The 23,779-nt window shown below is 36.6% G+C and overlaps 1 protein-coding gene across 2 annotated transcripts in view; it reads right to left on the reverse strand.

Annotated features, from left to right (window-relative positions):
- Window positions 1-23,779, reverse strand: part of LOC115229412 (protein madd-4) — a 279,033-nt gene that overhangs the window by 55,522 nt on the left and 199,732 nt on the right. For both annotated transcript variants that reach the window (XM_036511411.1, XM_029799776.2), the window contains exons 4-5: window positions 20,050-20,205; window positions 12,033-12,166 (exon numbers count right to left, since the gene is read on the reverse strand). In XM_036511411.1, the coding sequence (XP_036367304.1) occupies window positions 12,033-12,166; window positions 20,050-20,205 (290 nt within the window). The remainder of the gene's footprint in view (window positions 1-12,032; window positions 12,167-20,049; window positions 20,206-23,779) is intronic.

Genomic DNA, 23,779 nt, shown 5'->3' on the forward strand with positions numbered 1-23,779 from the left:
TCAGGTGGTTATATGAAAGGAGAAGCAAAGTGCGGGAGAAAAAGTATAAGCGGCGAGAGGTGTGGAGAAAGTAATAGTTATTACGCTTACACCGAATGTGCGACGCTGTCACGTGGTTAATTCAAGGGAGAGGCGAAGTGAGAGAGAGAGAGAGAGAGAGAGAGAGGAGAGAGAGAAGAGTGCTAGCGGTGAGGAGCAAGAGACAGGTATTGCTATTATGCTTGTCTAGCTAGTTATTGTTGTTATGTTTGTTTTTTTGCAAAGGGATATGTTTTGTTATGTATCTCAAGCTTTATTTCTATAGTTCCCAATTATTATTGTAGTTACCGTTTTAGTTATTATTATTTTTGTTTTCCTTTGGTTCGCCGTGGATGATCACTTTACTAAGTACCCCTTATAGAACATAGCTTTTTATTTCATTCTGGGATAATCGTTTGTAAAACAGAAATTGTTTAGAATAGGATTTGTATATCTTACTTACCATAGCTGTACTACCAAAAGCTGCAAAATGGCAGAGATAAAATGCTCCGAAGTATACATAGCAGAGAAAATTGTCCTGCAACGGTGGTGCAATTCCTCAATCTTCATTTCTATGTCATTGCACTTAATCCATAATAACAATCTACAGTCAATCACTCGCATAGGCAAATTTTGCTTCTACTGATATAGAAAAATAGTGATTAACAAATCACTGGTATCGCAAATAACTAGCAGGTTGGGTAAAAATTCTTTATCAGCAGCGGAAACAATATCGTTTCAGAATAGTATTGTGTATAGCTTACTTAACGTGGATTCACTTTTTACTACTAACGAGTTCGGAATATTTGAAAGTCTACCCCATTATCTGGAGATGAGGAAAGGTTTGTCTTTATATATTTAATACTAATTACACATTCGTTTTAAAAGTAGCGGTTTGCTATATTACGCGTGTTGCTAGATGGCTTCTCTGGAATTAGCTGGAACAGAGAATCGCCACACATGTGGAAGCAGTAACGTGAATCAGGTAAAGTTGGATATGGGGTGGGAAAATGTTGAGAAAGCAATGAGAGAATTAAAAGCATGAGTGACCCTAGACAAAAAAAATCAAGCAAGAACAAGCGGTGGATTTTCGTGTAGCGTCGTGCAATGTGTTAGTGTGGCATTTATATGTGATAGACGTCCATCACAAAGTGGCACCACATCGTTGTTTTGCATGATTTTTACAGTTATCTGAAAGCTAGACTCCAGTATAATCAATCTATGGCTGAGATTAAAGGAGCACCAGCTAAACATTGTGCTGACAAAAAGGAAATGGAGGACAAGTACCAGGCAACACCCAGATATTTTGATAAAGGCTGCGCCAGAGGCATATTGACAGCTGATGAGGACAGCTGGTGGATCGTGGCCAATCGTGTACGGAGCCCTCCATGACTCAACTTGGGCCAAAAGAGGTCAAAGTGCGTTTTGCTTCCTTATGCGATTGGGTTGTCTTCTTTGTTTATTTGCTTTTCTGTATATATTGTATTATATTTTTGTATTTGATTTACAACTTGGTGTACTCAGCCACTCAATCACTCACGTTTGTCAAAGTCCTGACTGGTGATTTGACCAAATGGTTAATCAAACAGTCGATTAGCTAATTGATTAAATGGTAACTGAGTAAGAGTGAAGATTTCTGCTATAGACAGAAGGTCTGGAGGCTTACAGGAAGGGACAAGTCAATTACATTGACCTCAATGCGTGACAAGTATTTATTTTATTGACCCCGAAAGAATGAATGGCAGGGTCAATCTCGATGGATTTAGAACTCAGAACATAAAAGACAGTTGAAATGCCACTAAGCATTTGGTAAGGCGTGCTAACTACTCTGTCTGTTAGTCGCACTTAATTACGTAATAATAATAAAAGAAATAAAATAGTGTCAGTTTATTATTGGCAAAATGAACCTCCGAAATACATAGAAAAATTGCATTACATGTTTACCTGACTACTATTCATTATATATGAGTGAATATATATATATGCAGCACACACACCTACACTTACGTTTTGTAATACCTTTCTGTTACACATTTTACATTCTATGCATAGATACCATCTGTTGCAATCAAATGCTCTTCACTGCTAAACAGGTTCAGACACCTTCCATCTATTATAATTCTATTTTCTTCAGAACCACTCATCGCTACGGGGGTTATAAATTATCATCTCACATAGACTTTGTATAACTTCAAGAGAGTGAGATTTATATATATATATATATATATATATATATGTATATCGTAAAGACAATTTACCAACATATCGTTGCAGCCCCGGTTAGGACGAATGCTACCGTTATTTAGCCCCAGGAAACACCATCTCCAGCTGGCTATACGAGACAATATCTGTGTCCTTATATTTTCGAAAAGAGGAGTTTAGAATCTTCACTCAACACAAAGCAGTTTCCTGGGGATAAGCAACAGCAGCATTTGTCCCAACCGTGACTACCACGTTATGTTGGCAAAACTATATATATATATATATATTATATATATATATATATATATATCATGAAAAAATACATTAGCCCATTTGCATTCCAGTCCTGAGTTTGTCGTCGCTAAAAGAAAGTAAAGTTTAAACTCAGGTTTATACGAACCCGTGTGAAGATAAAAGTTCGCGCACGCGCACACACACACTCACAAAGGCACACGCATACACACTATATCCTTATATGTGTGTGGGTGAATGTATGTATAAACACATAGATGTATTTTATACATGATGTTCATACCCACATACGCACACATTTGCACGACCACAATATGCATAACACACACACACACACACACACACACAGAGATAATTATTCCATATATTTATATATAATTATTATATATAGAATCTTCACTGATGGTTGCATTTTTGGATTTGCTAGAGCAACATTCCTGATAATAATCTTGGCTGTATTCCCCCACACCGACATTCCCTACTTCAAATAATATATTTAATAACCATACCATAGGCGCAGGAGTGGCTGTGTGGTAACTAGCTTGCCTACCAACCACATGGTTCCGGGTTCAGTCCCACTGCGTGGCATCTTGGGCAAGTGTCTTCTGCTATAGCCCCGGGCCGACCAATGCCTTGTGAGTGGATTTGGTAGACGGAAACTGAAAGAAGCCTGTCGTATATATATATATGTGTGTGTGTGTGTGTGTGTTTGTGTGTCTGTGTTTGTCCCCCTAGCATTGCTTGACAACCGATGCTGGTGTGTTTACGTCCCCGTCACTTAGCGGTTCGGCAAAAAGAGACCGATAGAATAAGTACTGGGCTTACAAAAAATAAGTCCCGGGGTCGATTTGATCGACTAAAGGCGGTGCTGCAGCATGGCCGCAGTCAAATGACCGAAACAAGTAAAAGAAAAAAACAAACCAAGTCAAGAGCCTCTTGCTCTTTATCAATCTGGTGGAAATATAAAGAAAGCGTAATAACCGTCTCAACAAAGCAATGTGAATGTATAGTGTGTTTGTGTATGTTTGAGTAAGAATGCATAATAGTGTAAGCTTATTCGCATCTATTCCTCTGTTGAGAATAGGCGAAGGAGTACGAGTATAACTAATTCGTAGGTTTTACAGACAAGGGAATGCATATCTATGATTTTAATATAGTTGTGGTTTGATACGAACTCAAATAATTAGACTTAGTGGAAACAGAGTCAAACAACGAATTCTCGAAGAAATCCAGGCCTGATGAAGAAGTACCAGGCGGCTTGAGAGAAAAGGAGACTGGTGGTGTGAGTGTATGAAGAAAACTTGAATAGACGGGTAGATATCGGCTTGGGTACGTCAAGATAGAGATAAATAAGTGAAAGACCCGTTCAAATAGTGTTAAGGGGTACTAAGTGAAAAAACAGGTCCTTTCAATCGGTTGGGAGTTTGGAAGTTAGTGAGGGATCAGAGAGCAGTTCTAAGATGTTAAGGTGAGATTAAACTTCAAGAGAGTGTAGGCAGTAAATGCATGTATCAATGAGTATATATATATGTGTACACACACACAAACACACACACACACACACACACATACACACACACAGATAGATAGATAAATCGATAGATAGATAGAGATAATTAGATAAATATATAAATAGATAGATACATAAATAGATAGATATAGATACGCGTGTGTATTCACATACATATATACATATGAATATATATATATGCGTGTGTGTGAGCAGGTATTTGTATATCTATACGTGTATATACACATAGATGCATATATGTATGTTTGCATATATATATACACGCACACAGAGACACACATATATATATATATATATATATGCATATATATTCATATATATATATATATATGTGTAGTAGTAGTAGTAGTAGTAGTAGTAGTAGTAGTAGTAGTAGTGTAGTAGTAGTAGTAGTAGTAGAATACTCGAGACAAGCAGAAGGCAATACATGTTTATTTGTTTTTAATCGACCGAAAGTTACAAACGTGACTCAAGGGGGCAGGCGAAAGACGCGTGGCACATGAGAAGTGACATGCTCGACACTTTCCACCCTTGTATTACTTTCGTTACTTTCTGCCAATTATAAAATAATTAAAAATTTTTTTTTAAATCTGTATGTGCGCCTGTATGTAAATGTATGTGTATTTGTGTTTTTAAAGCAAATAAGGACGCAAAATAAACAACACGCACCCCTCCCACAAGAACCTTCCCTTTTTTGCTTCCCTCACACATTTGCCTATTTTACCTACAATTCTCTTTAATTCCTGTTTATCTTACATTATCGTTTTCCGTTTTTGCACTCAAATTACCCAATTACTTTGTTTGTTTTCCTCATCTAATCCCATTACTAAATTTGGCCTTTCCCTACTGCCCTTTTTCGACCCCTGTTCTCTTTCTATCATCTATACGCCATCCACCCCCTCTCTCTTTCTCTCTCTCGCTAATTCTATCACTTCATTCCCTTATCCTTTTTTTGCCAATTCCATTCATTAATGTCACGTCAATTATTTTGTGAATGAATGGAAACTATTTACAACACAGAAAAATAAATATCTATTTTTCTAACATTTTTCCTTCTCTCAAAATCCTTTCTTTCCTTCATTTCACACATGCAATTTACAAACTTTTCATTCCGATATTTTTAGTTAATAAAACAGTAAGGAATTCTTGCTTTTTTTGCTTTTCTTACCGGAAGTGCCCATAGAATACATTTTCGTGTAAGTCGCTTTGTATATTATTCCATTGAGATAACGTATAGCCCGGCAAAAAGATGAAACAGGTAACCAGTTGAAGTATCATTTTTCACTAAGTAGTCAGTCGCACCGAACGACACAATAAATGTTGTTCCTCCTTCTTCTATTGTAGTTTATTGTTGCTGTTGTTGTTGATGTTGTTGCTGATGATGACGATAAACTTTTGACAGGATACAGTAAGGCCATGCAGGCGTTCTCCAAACATACTGAGTATTTGACTAACCAGGGGACAGGCTATATTTGACGACAATTGACCTTTCTGCATACGCATCCGTATTTCATTGGAGAACCAGAAAATTGATATATAAAGCAATGATAATGCTACTCTCTCAACCACCAAGTTATTACCTCTTCCCCCTACCTTTTTTTATAATTGTTGTTCATTTATTTCTTTCTCAAAACACAATCATATATACCACATATACTAATATAAATAAATATGTGTGCGCGCGCGTGTCTGTGTGTGTGTGTGTGTGTGTGTGTGTGTTGTGTGTGTGTGTACATCACATACACATGCGCAGAAGCACACAGCCACACGCTACAATATGCACACACAACGAGCTATACATTAGAATTCAAGTTTAACTGTATGTATGCAAACAAATAAACATAAATCTTATGTGCGATTATGTGTAAAAATATATGAGAATAGTTTTATTCGCAGCCAGTTTTGAAATTTTCTGGAATATTAATGAACAAAAGCATTCGATCATAACCCATTGTTACTTATACTCTTACTCTTTTACTTGTTTCAGTCATTTGACTGCGGCCATGCTGGAGCACCGACTTTAATCGAGCAACTCGACCCCGGGACTTATTCTTTTTGTAAGCCCAGTACTTATTCTATCGGTCTCTTTTGCCGAACCGCTAAGTAACGGGGGCATAAACACACCAGCATCGGTTGTCAAGCAATGCTAAGGGGACAAACACAGACAAACAAACACCCGCGCATATATATATATATATATATATATATATATATATACGACGGGCTTCTCTCAGTTTCCGTCTACCAAATCCACTCACAAGACTTTGGTTGGCCCGAGGCTATAGTAGAAGACACTTGTCCAAAGTGCCACGCAGTGGGACTGAACCCGGAACCATGTGGTTGGTAAGCAAGCTACTTACCACACAGCCACTGTCTGCTTCCCTTTATTATATTTTAGATTTCCCTTTCATCATCTCCTTCTGCCGTCTTTTTTCTCTGTATCCTTATTCTTCTTTCTCCACCCTAATCTTTCTTTATAATAACTTCCTTTCTCAAAAATACACAATGTGTTCAAACATACACACACCTCCACATTCTCTCTCTGTCTGCCCCTGTTTCTTCCCATCTCTCTCTCTCTCTCTCTCTCTCTCTCTCTCACTCACTCTATCTATCTATCTCTATCTATCTACCTCCCTCTGTCCACCTATCTATTATATATCTACCCGTTCTGCTTTTTTTTTAAACTCTTGTTCTCTTTGCCTTTTAACCCTATGATACCTGACTGTTATTCCACCTACTTTCTCAATCTGAACTGAACCCTTTTCTTCGTATATTTGTCCCCTCATTCCAGCTCTTTGCCCTCCTTTCTTCCTCATCTATCTATCTATATATATATATATATATATTATATATATATATATATAGATAGATATATATATTCCCTTCCTGTCCTTCCCCTCTTCTCATGTGAATATTAACATACAGCCGTTTTAATGCTATCGTTTTATTAGAAATGTAAGTTTTCTCACACGACACACCTGCAAATGAATTTGTCACAATGATTAAACTATACCAATAGTATCTCTACCCCTCCTGTCATTCTCTCTCTCTCTCTCCTTCTCCCTCTCCCCTCTCGATATCATTCATATTATTTAAAACTCTTAAACATAAACGGGATCAATTATCGGTGTCAATGTCTACATGGTTTATTATATTTTGTATTTTTGAAGCATCACTGTGACTGAACTGTTTGAGATATTGGGTGGGGAGGAGAAACAAGTCAATGAAACAAGGGCGATGTTCATCTTGCCGTGAATATGAAAAGAAAAGGGTTATTCTTCCCGCCACAGATCGTGACACTGAAATTTATGACCTACAAACTATTGAACTGAACATTCAGAATTTGACAATGCACACGTAGTTGTGTCTATAGGTACTTTAGAAGTAACCTAACGCTTATTGATTCCCTTTTGTTCATCAACATGAAGGAGATTTAATAACAAAATACACGCCAACACTAACGAACGTACAGAAAGAAAAAGCTGATCAATGAAGACTAGTATGCGTCTCGAATATAATGACGGGATCATGAAGGCGGCAAACTGGCAGAAACGTTAGCACGCCGGGCGAAATGCTTAGCGGCATTTCGTCCGTCGTTACGTTCTGAGTTCAAATTCCACCAAGGTCGACTTTGCCTTTCATCCTTTCGGGGTCGATTAAATAAGTACCAGTTACGCACTGGGGTCGATATAATCGACTTAATCCGTTTGTCTGTCCTTGTTTGTCCCGTCTGTGTTTAGCCCCTTGTGGGTAGTAAAGAAATAGGGTTTTCGTCCGTCTTTACGTTCTGAGTTCAAATTCCGAGTTCGACTTTGTCTTTCATCCTTTCGGGGTTGATAAAATAAGTGCTAGCCGAACAATGAGGTTAATGTAATCGAGTTGCTCCCGCCCCAGAAATGCTGACCTTGAGTCAAAATTTGAAACCAATGTAATAAACACACAGCTTGAAATTTGTTGGGTGGGAGAGAATTCGATTATATCAACAGATAATTCATTTTATTGATCTCGAAAGAATGAAAATCAAATTTGACCTTGGTATGATTTTGAACTCAGAACGTAAAGAGCCGGAACAAATACCTTAGCGGGACATTTTTTTCCGATCCTGTAACGATTCTGCGAAATCCGTCACGTTGATGAGGAACTAAAGTTTCTAATTTAGGTGCAAGCACAGTAATTTTAAGCGGAAGAGGCTTTTCGATACTACTAATTCTCGTATTTGACTGGTAAATCGTTTTATCGTCCCCGAAAGGATGAAAGGCAAAAATTAATGCTCAGAATCCTCTTTTTTCAGGCATAGGTTATTGCAGAAAAGATCCCGTCAGTTGATCTGATCGGTTAAAACTCTTGAAAGTGACTTAGCAATGTCATAGTGGCTGAAACCAATGAAAGAAAAAGAAAATATCTATACGTATATGTACGTGTTCTTAAGCGGGATTTTGGTAGACGGAAACTGTGTGGAAGCCTGTTTCATATGTGTATGTGTCTGTGTGTGTCTATGTATAAGAAACGAGGTACACGTTACATGCATACGGCATTTAAAAAAAAAATTCTTTATTCTTTCACTAGCTTCAGTCTTGAAGGGTTTTATCGATCAAATCGATCCCTAGTGTGTATTTTATATCTGGTCCATATTCTATCGGTCTCTTTTGGCCGAACGGCTAGATCTGGGAAAGACAAACAAACCATCATTGGAGGTTAAACGATGAGAGACGTTCTTTGTTAACGAGAAGCGTGTAAAATGGTATCACTAAATACTTATAAACAATCTATCTTGTTTTGCTTTATATACTCTTTTACTCTTTTACTTGTTTCAGTCATTTGACTGAGGCCATGCTGGAGCACCGCCTTTTAGTCGAGCAAATCGACCCCGGGACTTATTCTTTGTAAGCCCTGTACTTATTCTATCGGTCTCTTTTGCCGAACCGCTAAGTGACGGGGACGTAAACACACCAGCATCGGTTGTCAAGCAATGCTAGGGGGACAAACACAGACACACAAACACACACACACATATATATATATATATATATATATGCATATACATATATACGACAGGCTTCTTTCAGTTTCCGTCTACCAAATCCACTCACAAGGCATTGGTCGGCCCAGGGCTATAGCAGAAGACACTTGCCCAAGATGCCACGCAGTGGGACTGAACCCGGAACCATGTGGTTGGTTAGCAAGCTACTTACCACACACCACTCCTATATATATATATATATATGGTTGTGTGTGTATATGTGTGTAATGCACGAATATACAATTCATATGTAAATCCTTTGGATTTAGCACACGTCTGTAAACATTCATTTAATATTTAATATTTGAAGAATAAATGTTGTTTGTCTCGAGTTGTATAATGTACCAACTCGTCAATTTTCTGCTAAATGAAAAAAAAAAACTTCTGCTTCATTGCTTACTAATACACATACACACGCACACAAACAGGCCCACACACACACACACACACATACACACACACACACATTCTCGCATACACATACACACACATACACACATATACACACACATTCTCGCATACACATACACACACATACACACATATACACACACATTCTCGCATACACATACACACACATACACACATATACACACACATTCTCGCATACACATACACACATATACACACACATTCTCGCATACACATACACACACATACACACACATGCACACACATTCTCGCATACACATACACACACATACACACATATACACACACATTCTCGCATACACATACACACACATACACACATATACACACACATTCTCGCATACACATACACACATACACACATATACACACACATTCTCGCATACACATACACACACATACACACATATACACACACATTCTCGCATACACATACAGTGAAACTCATATATACTTACATGTGTGTGTTTCTGTCTGCGTTCATTTAGTCATACAAAAATACATTACCGCACAACTCTGCAAAATAACATTCTTAAGTTGACTTCAATATTTTTTTTCTATTAAATTTCTAGTCATAAAAATCCATCCTAGGTTGGCAATAATTGCTGAATGCTCATATGGAGGTCAGATCGGTAATAATATATAAAATGTGTTTAATAGAAGACTTGCGGGTGCCTGTTGTAACAAACAAGTAACCATCGAACATTTGATATATGTCACCACGCCATTAACACAAAACACTTTCGATATACCTGAACGGGTTGAATGTCGTAAAGACATAACCCACTTAATACAAGCTTCTTATGTTGTTGTTCAGTCATTCGCGTTTTTCAGTTTGAATGGCTGGCTCTTATACTTACAAACATATGACCATTGTTTACATACCTAATATATCTGCTAAGGAATTGCATAATAGTTACCTATAAAGCTCAAATGGTGATCAAATTCAAAGCATAGTTAACGCTAATGTACGAGGCAAATTAGCGTTACTAATATTGAATGACGTTGGTTCTGTTTGTTCATGGAAAGTTTCAAAACACAGCGGCCATTTTTATGTTGAATGCTTATACTCTTTTTACTCTTTTACTTGTTTCAGTCATTTGACTGTGGCCATGCTGAAGCATCGCCTTTAGTCGAGCAACTCGACCCCAGGACTTATTCTTTGTAAGCCTAGTACTTATTCTATCGGTCTCTTTTGCTGAACTGCTAGGTAACGGGGGCGTAAACACACCAGCATCGGTTGTCAAGCGATGTTGGGGGGACAAACATAAACACACAAACATATATATATATATATATACGACGGGCTTCTTTCAGTTTCCGTCAACCAAATTCACTCACAAGGCTTTGGTCGGCCCGAGGCTATAGAAGACACTTGCCCAAAGTGCCAAGTAATGGGACTGAGCCCGGAACCATGTGGTTGGAAAGCAAGCTACTTATCACACAGCCACTCCCACGCCTATGAAAAAATGTGTATATTTGTTTGTGAAAACAAATATAAAAATTCAATTTCGCTTATGAAAATTTTTTATATTTGTGTCAAAATCGTTCACTGTATTTCCAATCCGCTAATAATATGCTCTTTGACAATACAGCGTCTATACTACTAACAGTGGTTTACATTATCACAACATTGCAACTGTTCTAGACCAGAGGCAATGAGTTAACCACAGCCATGACGGCGGCTATGGAATAACAACCAGTGACCCGCCGTTAGTAGTCAAGAACACTTACATGTGAATTTTTCAAATAATTAGAACATAATTATAACACATTAACTAAATTATTGACGAGTGGGTCACTTTTGTATCTATTACAATAACATTGCTTTCATTCAAAAATTGAAATCAAATCGAGATCGATCCACGAACTTCTTTAGCCTGAATGATTTTCTTTATTCTATCGCTGTTTCCCCATCTAATTCACAAAAATCATAAACACAGAGAAACAACGCCATATGAGTATTTGCTCTTGTTTCAGATTGTCTGATAGAAAAAAAATTGCTTGATAGAACCCATGTTAAATCAAGGATTTTTTTAGATACGATCAAGTTCAATTCTGCTTCAAGCCTATCAAAACCTCTCGGCACTAAAGAAAGCTTAATTTACAATACTGCATCTGATATAGAAATTGTTATGTGTTAGACTGTACAAGGTGATTAAGAGCCAGATTGAACATCTATACACTCGATATATAAAGTACTGTAGTTTTTGTCCTCTCCGAAATATCATATTGACAACTGCGTTGCTGCGTATCTGAGGTTACTTGTGAACATTTATAAACCAAAATTATTTTAGTTTTGAAACTTTCGGGTGATCATTATAAGCTGACCACTAAATTTAGATGCGTTAATCTCTGAGTTGAACGATAATATTTCTTGCTTTAATTTCATTATATTTCAAAGCACATCTCAAAAATTCCTGTAAGAAAAAAAAAAGACAAAAACAAAAACACATTTAATAAATAATCACGAGTCTGAAATATGAATACCATTTTGTAGTAGTAGTAATAATAATAATAATAATAATAATAATAATAATAATAATAAGGACAATGGAAAGACATTCTGTTACTAACGTTGCTTCACATGTTGGCATACTACACTGCTTTCTTGTCACTATCCATCCTTGTGTTTGAACGCAATGGCTTTGTTCCACGGGCCTTCCGGATCTTATACTGGCACATTGTAGGTCAGCTTCTTGGTAACCAGTCTAAGGAGAAAAAATAGAAGGGAAGTAGCATATATATATATCAAAAAGTAATTTGAAACGGTTATTTCCAAATAGTTATGGTAGAAATATAAGTCCAAATGTTTAATGCAAAACGCTATAAAAGATTAATTTGAGTAAGAAATTAGACGCTAAAACATGGTCACGAATTGTTTTATGATAGCTGCATCAATAATGGAAAATGGCTTAATTAGCAAATATCATTATAGTAACTGCTTCATTGACAATATCAAATAACAATCGCTAATGCTATTCCCTCTCAACTACTTATCCATAAAAAGCCTAATTTGTCGATGCAGCAGTTCAAAGGCGAAGTCGGTCTTCCCTTCTAAGCTAGAAAGATGAGCTTTGAACAAGCTAATGATAATATACACATCACATTGTGTGCAGCTGATTAAAATATTTCTCAAGAAGAAAAGAAGTGTTGGCAGCTGCTAAATGCACACACACACAAGCTTATACGCACATACATGTCTGCAATTATGATCTCGATTGTATCCTCAAAATAGTTATTCAACTCATTCGCTAACATACAACACTCGACTAGCATGCTATGATCGTCTCTTTAGTTCGGACATGGACAACCTTTTCTCGAGAAGTGGACCCATGAAACATAGTTTGGCTTTGCTGCATGAGACAGAGATTGTAAACAAGCCAACACCGGTTGTCAAGCAGTGGAGTGAAAACAATCATAAATACATATATACATACATACATATCCATACACTTACATATACACAGTTTTTCGAGTCGCCACACAGTGGAACTAAATCCAAATGTATGTGGTTGCAAAACGCGATTCTAAATCACAGAGTCGTGCCTGCGCCTATCAGCCAAAACTTCGTCAGATTATACTCTACTATCTTAGAAGTCTTAAGACATGGGTGGAGAACCTAAACCCACCGGCTTTTTGGTTGTATTAATGTGCGACACCTGGCGAAGGTATTAAGCATACCTGTATTTCTGTACGAAATGCTTACACACACACACACACACACTCATCCAATCACTCACACACACATATACAGGATGCGGTGAATATATTGTCGTCTGCATTAGGCAAAAATGAAAGCAACACTGACATCTCATTTTAAAAGATATATTTACCAAGATCACAGAAAAATATCTTGAAATACTAAAAAGCAAATTTATTCTATTAAATCGCCATTGGCTCCAACCACGGATTCCAGACAACATTAGGTAATGTGGTCCAGTGTAAATAATGCATGTGAAATACAGAGTGGTCATGGCCGGAACCATAGTTCTTAGATCGGTACTAAGTTGGTTCTAAAGAAGAAGAACGACAGCAGCATTTCTAAAACCATATTAATGATCATAATATGAAAAAATGAAGTCCAATTAACAATAACTATAGCAATGCAGAAAGACTAATATAAAAATAACAATTAGAAACGAAAGAGAAATAAATCTTAAAGTATCGAGGAAGAGTGCTAAATGAAGGTATGGCTGTGTGGTTAAGCCCGCACTGTAACTAAATGTGGTTCCGGGTTCAGTCCCACTTATACCACCTCTTGGGTAAGTGTCTTCTACTATAGCCCCAAGCCGACCAATACCATGTGGGTGAATTCATTTGATGGAAACTGTGCGGAAGCTCCTGTCGTATATATATGTATATGTTCGTATGACATTGTGTTTGTGCTTGTCCCTTCGTCGCTGGACAGCTGGTTTTGCTTTGTTTGCGGTCCTGTACCTTAGGTCTCAAAAAAGACAAATAGAATAAGTATCAGACTTTAAAAATAAGAGATAGTGGAATCGGTTTATTCGACTAAACGCTCCAAAGCAGTGCTCGAGAATACATGCAGTCATATGAGTGCAGCAAATAAAAGGTAAAACATAACAGGTTAATTTAAATTCCGCGAGAATGTTCCAAATAATTCTATCTATATAGTGTTTCATCTCTTCATAGTGCATTATATAAGATACATGAAAAACAAGATAACGATGTGTTCGTGATACTTAGACGCGCAATTCTATATAAAATATCGACTGTTTTCTGTGTTGTACTCAAATATTTGATATCTAATTGTTATACCCGATGAGATTAAAATAACACTCATACCGACTTCGAACGAAAGTGGAGCCTTAGTGTGATTACCTTGCCTGTTAAAATTAGTTGTGGCCAAATTTTCTTTACAATACACATTATCATCTTTAAAACAAACGGTAAAAATTCATAGCGTGATCCCTAAGAAATAGAATAATTATCGATGGACTTCCTTTCATCACAGATCTGTTTAATTAGCGCTGACATGGGAGTAACAACAACAGTAAAAATAATTGTTCGTAACGAAAGGCGAGGCTCTGATATTTAATCTGGAGATAGACGGTTAAATCAATTCCAATAGGTGACTGTTATTTTATTTTATCTGTTCCGGAGGAAGTAAAGGCAATGTTTATCTCGGTGGAATTTGAATGCAGAACGTAAAAGGCCAGTAGAAATACAATGAAACAACTTTCCATATGCTCTAACGATTATTCCAATCTATCTCTGTAACAACAGTGTTTTGTTTCCATATTACTATATTAGAAGGAAAGTTTCAAATTATTTCAAATAACCTTTTGTATTCGTCCGTGAGGAGGCTAAATCAAGCCGAAACAACAGTGTCTGATGATTTGCTTATGTCATTCTTTGTGCGCTCTGTGTTTTTAACATACAACATCTCTCAAGAGAAGTTTCTCCGAGACAAAATATTACAGACAATTCGATTTGCAGAATCGTTATACCTGTGTGTTACAACTGTAGGGCTTTTACAATACTTCGCTATAAACCATATCTCCAGTCAAATTTACGCAAGAGTAAAGCCATCTTGTTTATTTCACTTCCTACTCCTCAACACCCTGTATGTAGTTTGATCATGTCTGAAACAAGGAACTTCAAACTTATTACTTCAATATACTGGTCTATAAATAAATCTCTGTAACCGATTAAATTTCAGGCTCACACTCCACTGTGTTCCTTCCCATTGAAATTTCAATTAACTTGGATGCCGTCCGGGTCGTGTGGTTTTAATTAATTAAACATATTTTAGGGAGAGCTCACATCAGTAAGTCAATTCCTCCCACCTTATACTTATCTATTAAAGTGAAGGAGACTCAATGTTATCAGTAAACATTGCAAAGCCATATAACGTTAAAAGAAAGCGTAGGCTTTTCACAGGAAATAGAGGATACGTTGGATTTTTAAAATATTCTTGGGTAGAATAAAAGTTATCTCTTGAAAATTTCATGTTCTGATATTGAGTTTTATTGCATAGCACTTTGCTGTCTTCATACACACACACACATACACACATCTATCTATCTATCTATCTATCTATCTATCTATATATATATATATATATATATATATATATATATATATATATATATTGTGTGTGTGTATGTATATATAAGGGAATAGTTATATATTCTTATAAGTGTGTGTTATGTACACTGTATATATATTTGTGTACACTAACATCTGTAGTCTTAAGACATGGGTGGAGAACCTAAACCCACCGGCTTTTTGGTTGTATTAATGCGCGACACCTGGCGAAGGTATTAATCACGTCAGCATACCTGTATTTCTGTACGAAATGTTTACACACACACACATACACACACACACATACACACACATACACACACACACACATATATACAGGATGCGGTGAATATATTGTCGTCTGCACTATGCAAAAATGAAAGCAACACTTACATCTCATTTTAACAGATATATTTACCAAAATCACAGAAAAATATTTTGAAATACTAAAAAGCAAATTTATTCCATTAAATCGCCATTGGCTTCAACCACGGATTCCAGACAACTTCGGAATCTTCTGCAATTCTTCTGGACGGTCCCCTTGTTTAAGTTGGTGAATGCTGCCATAATCCTTGCCTTCAGTTCATCTTTGTTGTTACAAGGAGTTTTGTTGGTCTCCCGCTAAACTGCGCTCCACACATAATAACCAAGGGGGTTGCAGTCTGGGGAGTTAAGTGGCCAGATGTTAGCGGGTGATGTGGTCGCAGAAATTGTCTGACAGCCATGACTGGGTTCTCTTGCTTGTCTGGCATGAGGCAGAGTCCTGTTGCCAGACACAGGGTCTTCCAGCAGCCAGCCTCTTGACCCAGGGCAACACTACCTCCTCCAGGCACTTGATGTAGGCATCCGTGTTGAGTGTGAGACCGTGTGGGAAGATGCATCGGGGCATAACGTTGCCATCACTAGTGATCTCTCCAAATACCATGATGTTGACTGGATGTTTGAATTTTTCAATCTCGGTACATGTTTTGAGGACACGACAAGCCAACGGTTGTTCTGTGCATTCACCAACTGTTCTTATTGGCGCTTCCGGTGTGAATCCCAAGCAGTACAGTATGTCGTTTCCAAATTTCTGGCAGAGTGAATTGCGTCATGGTGTTGTTTTCGTCACAGACGGTGCCCGACGGCCCCAACTATATTGTGTAGTCGACAAAATCAAAACAAACAATGCACATGCGCGAAATTAAAAATATAAAATGGCAACAATTTATCCATCTCATCCTCTCTGTGTGTGTATGTATATGTATATATATATATATATATATATATATATATATATATATTACACGTCAAATATAGAATAAAAGTTTCAAAATATTTTATCAGTGGCCAGTATATAAAAAAATACCTTTTAAGGAGAAAATTATAAACAACTTATAAATAAGGGCAAAATAAAAATACCTCACTAGAAGCTGCAAAATTTCTATTTGGATAGATTTGGGGTACTTAACTGTACGCATAGCTTCGCATATGCTTGTTCCATGTGTGCAAGTAAGTATTTCATTTATTTTCTTAACGTATTTACCGCTGATGACGAGAAAATTCTTTATGAACTATCTCAGAAATCTGACCGATTCGGTAATAACGGAAATTTTAGAAATTTCTGTCACCTTGCTTCGAGACGCGTACTATTAGTAATGAATTATATGTGGTTATTGACGATTTAAAGTCTATTTAGCATAGAAGTTTTATTTTCTTTTGCCCTTATTTATAAGTTATATATATATATATATATATATATATATATATAGAGAGAGAGAGAGAGAGAGAGAGTGAAGAGAGAAAACAACAGGGAAATATACAGGATTATATAGACAGATATATGTAAATACAAGTTTTGACATCTAAAATAAATTCTTTTATTAGATATCTAATTTATTAGCCCGGATTTTATCGAACTGCATGTAACTGTATTTTTTTTATCCCTTAATTCTGTTAACTTCTCTCGTAATTTGGTTGCAGCCATGCTGAAGTATTGTCCTGAAGGTCTTTGTCGGTTAAACCGATTCCTAATCTATAATATAAATTGGACATGGGCGATCGTTGTATTCTTTCTTGTCTTGAGGTTCACAGCCAAACGGCTGGGTGGATTCACGTGAAAAATGGCACACATGTGGAGACGGGTGCATAGATTGGAATGCAGTTTGTATTTTTTTCCTAACCCCAATACTTACCGAGGAAATCGATTAAAACATTTTCTAATGGAATTTCCCTCTTTCTTCTGCCATTAAAACAACCAGTTGCTCAGAAGCTGTTTTCTGACGGGTCGGGATCAGGAAATGTTTATATAGCTGGAGGCTCCAATCGAAACAGGGGACCCGAAATGATAAGGTTGACAAACGCTGTCATCGATTATGTCTAACAGAAAACGATCACAGCCACACCATCCAAACTGACCGGGTGAATCCGGGATTAGCTGCTAGTATTTAATATTTTTAAAGTATGATACTTATTCTATTTCTTCCTTTTATTGGCTCAACTCGTAGTCTTAAAATTATGAAACAGATTTCATATTTAACAATTGCATTCCGAATTCTTTAGTCGAGATAATATCGAAACATTGTTCCTTTCCATGACAAAATAAACTTGAATGTTAGTACTGTTATCTAATTGTTTTTGGAATTTCGGTATGTAACCAATTTTTTGGTATACACTCCCAAACACACATACAATTATAACAAGATAAAATTATTGTTGATATATGCGCCTAAATTATATTTAATTTCGATAAGATAATACAGAGTTGATAACCACATCTAATTACAATATACAACTTGATAATGTGGTCTTCTCGCATTTCCACTTATACATTCTCACAGAAATATACTCACATGAAAACACACACACACACACACATACATAATGCGTTTTGGCTTATATTAATTAATACTTGAACAGAGAGAATTATTAGTGCGTTTTAATTGTTCTAAGTATTTTCTTCCTGGTAAATATTATTCCGTCTGCTGTCAGGCGCTCCCTAAAAGTTACAGAAATACACGCTAATATAGATAAACATTGAGAATGACATGGATACCTTTCATAGATACCACATGCACACTTGGATGTATTATATATGTATTGTCATGCACACACATTCATGCTAGTACAAATAAAAAAATTCAGCATGAGCTTGAAAGAAAATATTATAAATTCCGTCAAATTTAAATGAAAATAGTGCAACTGAAATGTTAGCATTCATCTCTTTTTACGGCACTTACCATAGTTTCATAATGTAAAAACGTATTCAAGATTTTGCATTGCAAAAGGTTGGGCCGGAAAGGGTGTTTATTGAACAAGCTATCACACGCTTGCGAGTGATAGCTAGATAGATGGATGGATGGATAGATAAATAGAATGATAGATAGATAGATAGATTTATACATACATACATACATACATACATACATACATACATACATACATACTGAGACTGCCGAGACCCCCTTCGGTCATGACTAACCGTGGGATTGCACCAAAAAAGTTACCCTCCCAGGCAGATGTCCGAGCAAGGTTGTATATGGAAGACCAGCAGTCAATCATGCATACTGGCCACCCTTCTCCACGCCACCAGTGTTATCCAAGAGAGAGACAAAGGCCGATACAGCTTGGCACCTGTGACATCGCAACTCATTCCTACAGCTGAGTGAACTGGAGCAACGTGTATTAAAGTGTCTTGCTCAAGAGCACAACACGCAGTCCGGTCCGGGATTCGAACTCACAACCTCACGATCGTAAGCCCGACGCTCTAACCACTGAGCCATGCGCCTTCACACATACATACATACATTATTCTTTATGAGAAATAGTACTGATAGTAACTTTAAAGTTTCGGTCAGATAAGCAATCATCGGACAGTCTAATGATGGCTTAGTTGGCCGGATATCCGAAGTCACCGTCAATACTATTATTGTTAAAGAATAATAAATTTATACTCTACAATCATATGCTTTTATTACAATTACTTCATCTCCAACTATATTTTAGTAATACAATGAGGGCTAACTCGAGAAAGGGAGCCTGCAAGTGAAATTTCAGATGTTCTGGGAAGGAAAGATTGAATATAATAGGTAGCAGATGTCCGAGAAGATAAACACAGAATTGATGAAGAGAAGAGCACAGACGAGTGTATCACATGTGTTTGGGTTGAGGTACTATGTTAGCTCAGAGAAGGCGAAGCCATGGAAGTAAAGTACGTGTAGAAAATAAGAAGAAAGCATCTTCGTAGATTAAAGCTAATGGTTGTCGGTGAATGTTTGCCATTCAGACAAAAGGTTATCTTTTAGATGCGGTCTATGATGATTGCATGTGTACAACAAACAGCATGATTCTAAATATAGAGTAGTGTTCCGTGTCTTGTCTCAGTTAAACTTTGTAGAGATTAACTACTGCTGGGAGCTGTTTTCTAAATTTGAAGAGATTGTCTAGTCGTTGAGCAACAGTTTTTGGTGGCTACCAGTATGAATAAACATTATTTCAAATACATATATGATCATTTCAACGGATTTTCAAAATCAAAGGTAACACAAGTGAAATTACGTACGCCACATGTCACAGAACACGGAGCCCAGGTTGTCTTCCAATAGTATTTTCCTGCTTTTGTGCCTGATTTGAGATCACACGTGGCGTTAACACCGCCACAAACGCCACATATGTCCACAACAGTATCAGATCCGAATACTTTATCACACCCGACAGGCTGCAAAAATATAAAACTCATTTGAATGCAAATTCAATTTATCAAGTACTTGTTATAATTTGTACGTAAATTTAGTTTCGGTTTCGGCCATGCACCACACACAAACATTAGCAGTGATTAAATATATGTACACACACACACATCAATGTATGCACGTATTTATGTATGTATGTATGTGTATCAGTTACAATGCTGTCATTTTCTTGATGTATAAAATAAAGATAAATGTATAATTTATGTCATAAGTACGATTTGCTCTTAATCAACACTCGTTTGAATCCGACCAAATCGCTTAATCAAAATTAATAAGAAAAATCTTTGCTTTTCCTTAATATTATATATCAAGTAACTAATACGAAAAGAAAGGAGAAACCAACCTGATAAATGTGAAACAACACTACTGCTGTTTCGATAATCAACAAACATCTTCCTAATTAACACTAGCAACAACGGTATTTTGGATTCAAATGTTATCACATTTTTTCTAAAGTAGTTTGTGATGTCTTCATTTAGAACTGTATCACTCTGAAGTGATGTGAAGCAGAATTACAATCTTAAGTGTTATTGTTTCTATTCCCTAACTTTTGTAGGTTCTTTAGTATCAGTTGGAAGAAAAATTACAGTTAAAAATTGTTACTAATAAATTTAACGAAATTTATAAATTATGCGCACCGTTTTTCTTAACCTGAAAAGTATCTTATTTCTCAACTACATTACGAGTAACTGCTCATTCACTATATATATATATATACCTTTTGTATGTGCGGGATGTGCGCCTGTGTAAGCGCGCGCACATTCACACACATGCGCTTGCACACATATATATTGGGTGTACCAGCAAAATTGTCCAAATCTTACATTCAACTTCGAACCTGTGAATCTCTGGAATGCTTAAAGATAACTTAAAGAAATTATTAGACGTTTTTCTAATAGTAACGGATTCTACTTAGAGCTGGAAAAATGGTGATTACTCTCAAATCTCATCAGAAAAATTGTGATAAAGTTGATTAAGGACGAAAATGACACTTCAGGATAGAGAGTTCATACGGTATTGGAATAAAATTCTAATGATAGCTTAAAGATTTATTTCAAAGTGCCAGAGACAATTTTGGCCGAAATCCTTCATGTTATGCATTAAAAGTAGCTCCTCTTTTCGCAGTGTCTTCCTCAGCCCTCTTCCTGACTGCACCACAAGTTTTTTTAATGAATTCCTCATCAATGTTGTCCGCCCACGTCTCACGAATGGAGTTTTTGAAGGTTTGCGAGTTACTGTGAGGCTTTTCACAAGCTTTACTGTCCAGTTCATTCCAGATGCTCAAGTGAAGGGGCCAATTACCCTATCCCAAAACTTGTTTCCAGACTCATCCCTGAGAATTGTTTGAGCCACTCCACTTGTGTGACAAGTTCTATTTTGCTGGAATGTAAACTTAAAGTCTTTAATGATCTAGTTGGGGCTTCCCCCGTCTCTTGCCTCAAGTTATTCTAAGTCTTTACATCTTTCAAACTCTGAACATAACAAACTCCTGTCAGTCTTTCAGCCTTCTCAGACATGACCAATGGTATCTTCTTGCAATCAAAGGCCACGCAGGCGAAAATCATTAGTTTGTCATGGTTTTTGTACCTGAAAACGACATTTTTAGTTCCCTGTTGAGGATCTGAAGTCAGAACGCAGCTGTTGCGTCTGTTTTTGTGAGTATCTTGCGTGAAATCCTTCCCATCTGTGTAAAAGGTCACTCCAGAATTATGTTTCACTTTGTTCAAGATAATCTTCACCCTCTTCAACCTCTTAACCTTTTGTCCTGGAGTAACAAGTTGCATTACAGGTCTCACGTACGATTTCATTTTCTAATCTTCTGCAACTGCTTTTTAAACGTACCAGGCGTCTTATGGATTGAGATGGCCCTCTTCTGATTGGTGTCACCAACTCCAGATTCAAATCATGATCACTCTTGCGGTTATGACATTCTGATCCAGTTTCCCTCTCCACAATTCCCTTTTACTCAAACTTATTCACAATTCTCTTAACGGTTCTTGAATGGACTTTGAATGTAGAAGCCAGAGAAAGAATGTTGGTGCTATTACTGAAGTCCTGGATAATCTTAGCTCTCTCAACATTGCTCAGTTGGGAAGACATATTGAGGCTGGCACAAAACGATTTCAGCCTGTTCTCTTTCTAGCTAAATATCTCAATGGGTATTTCACTGATCCTTACAAAAACTAGCATCAGTATGGCTAGGCGTATTATATAGAAAACACAGAAAATTGCAAATCGATTAGTTTATTGGTTTTAAGAAGTTTTAAGAATTTGTGAGCGCGACAGTTTTGCTGTTACACCCGGTATGTATACGTATATATCAAATGCGAATTTGATTCCGATTGTTGTTGGAAAAGGTGGTTTCCAATATTAGAGTAGCTGTCATCATATTTTGCAATGCGAGTATGAGTATTAACGCATGACGAAAAATATATATCATTGGTAATAGGAATAAATGCGTGTGTATGATGTGATGTGTACATGATATGTGTTTGTGGTTGCGTTGTAGGAATAATGACAGAATAGAAGAGAAAAGAAAGAAAAATACTCGAAGAGAAGAATCATACGGCATTAACTTTCAAGTAAAGAAATATATAGATCTTTCAATTCATTATAATGAGAGGTGGATACAGATCAAGTGTATGTAAATTATTTTGTCATACATGAGGTATACTTATTTATCTATTTTCAGTGTCACAAACCTAATGTATGTGTGTTTCTAAACACCCGAAAATGCAGTTTTCTTTCGCAAAAAATCCCTTTAAAGACTTATGGTATTAAAAAACTAGCGGTTCATCGATGTCGCGTACTCGAGTCACTTCTGTAACGAAATCGAAATATCTAGCCTTAAATATACACCGATAATATATAAATTATACGCCGATTTGCAATTGCGGCGCATAATCAGAATAAAACTGAATACAACAGAAGTAACTCTATTATGTAAACATTATCAATACTTCATATATTAAGTATCTCTTGCTCTCATAATTACATCTGGAGTGATTTTGTTTCGCCTCTAAAGTATATTGTGTTTTTTAACACTATACGTCTTTACAGGGATTTCCCAGAACTAAAAAACCGTAGCTTGCAGCATTTAAAGAACATATATACATTAAATAAGCAGTATTGATAACGTTCTTGTCACAAAGCTGCTTCAGTTGCATTATTCGAATTTATTCTGCTTATGCGGAGCGATTGCAATTGAGCAGATAATTTATATATTATCTGTATATATTTCAGACTAGAGATTTCGATTTTGTTTCGGAAATGACACGAGAGAGCAGAATTGATAAGCGGCAACTACGGCGAAATACGGTATCTACCGCTCTCGTGATTAATTCCTCAACGATTTCGTTAAAGTATATTAAATTTTTTAAGCTTTAAATTATTAAAGGGATTTTTCCTGGAAGAAAAACCGCAGCTTCTAGCTTTTAAACAACACATACATGTTAAGTATATAGTATTGATGATAATTACATTGCAGAGCAGATGTTATTCCACAATTCGAATTTATTTATCTATTTATTCTCAAAATAC

This window comes from Octopus sinensis, linkage group LG2, assembly GCF_006345805.1.
Source record: "Octopus sinensis linkage group LG2, ASM634580v1, whole genome shotgun sequence".
NCBI lineage: Eukaryota > Metazoa > Mollusca > Cephalopoda > Octopoda > Octopodidae > Octopus > Octopus sinensis.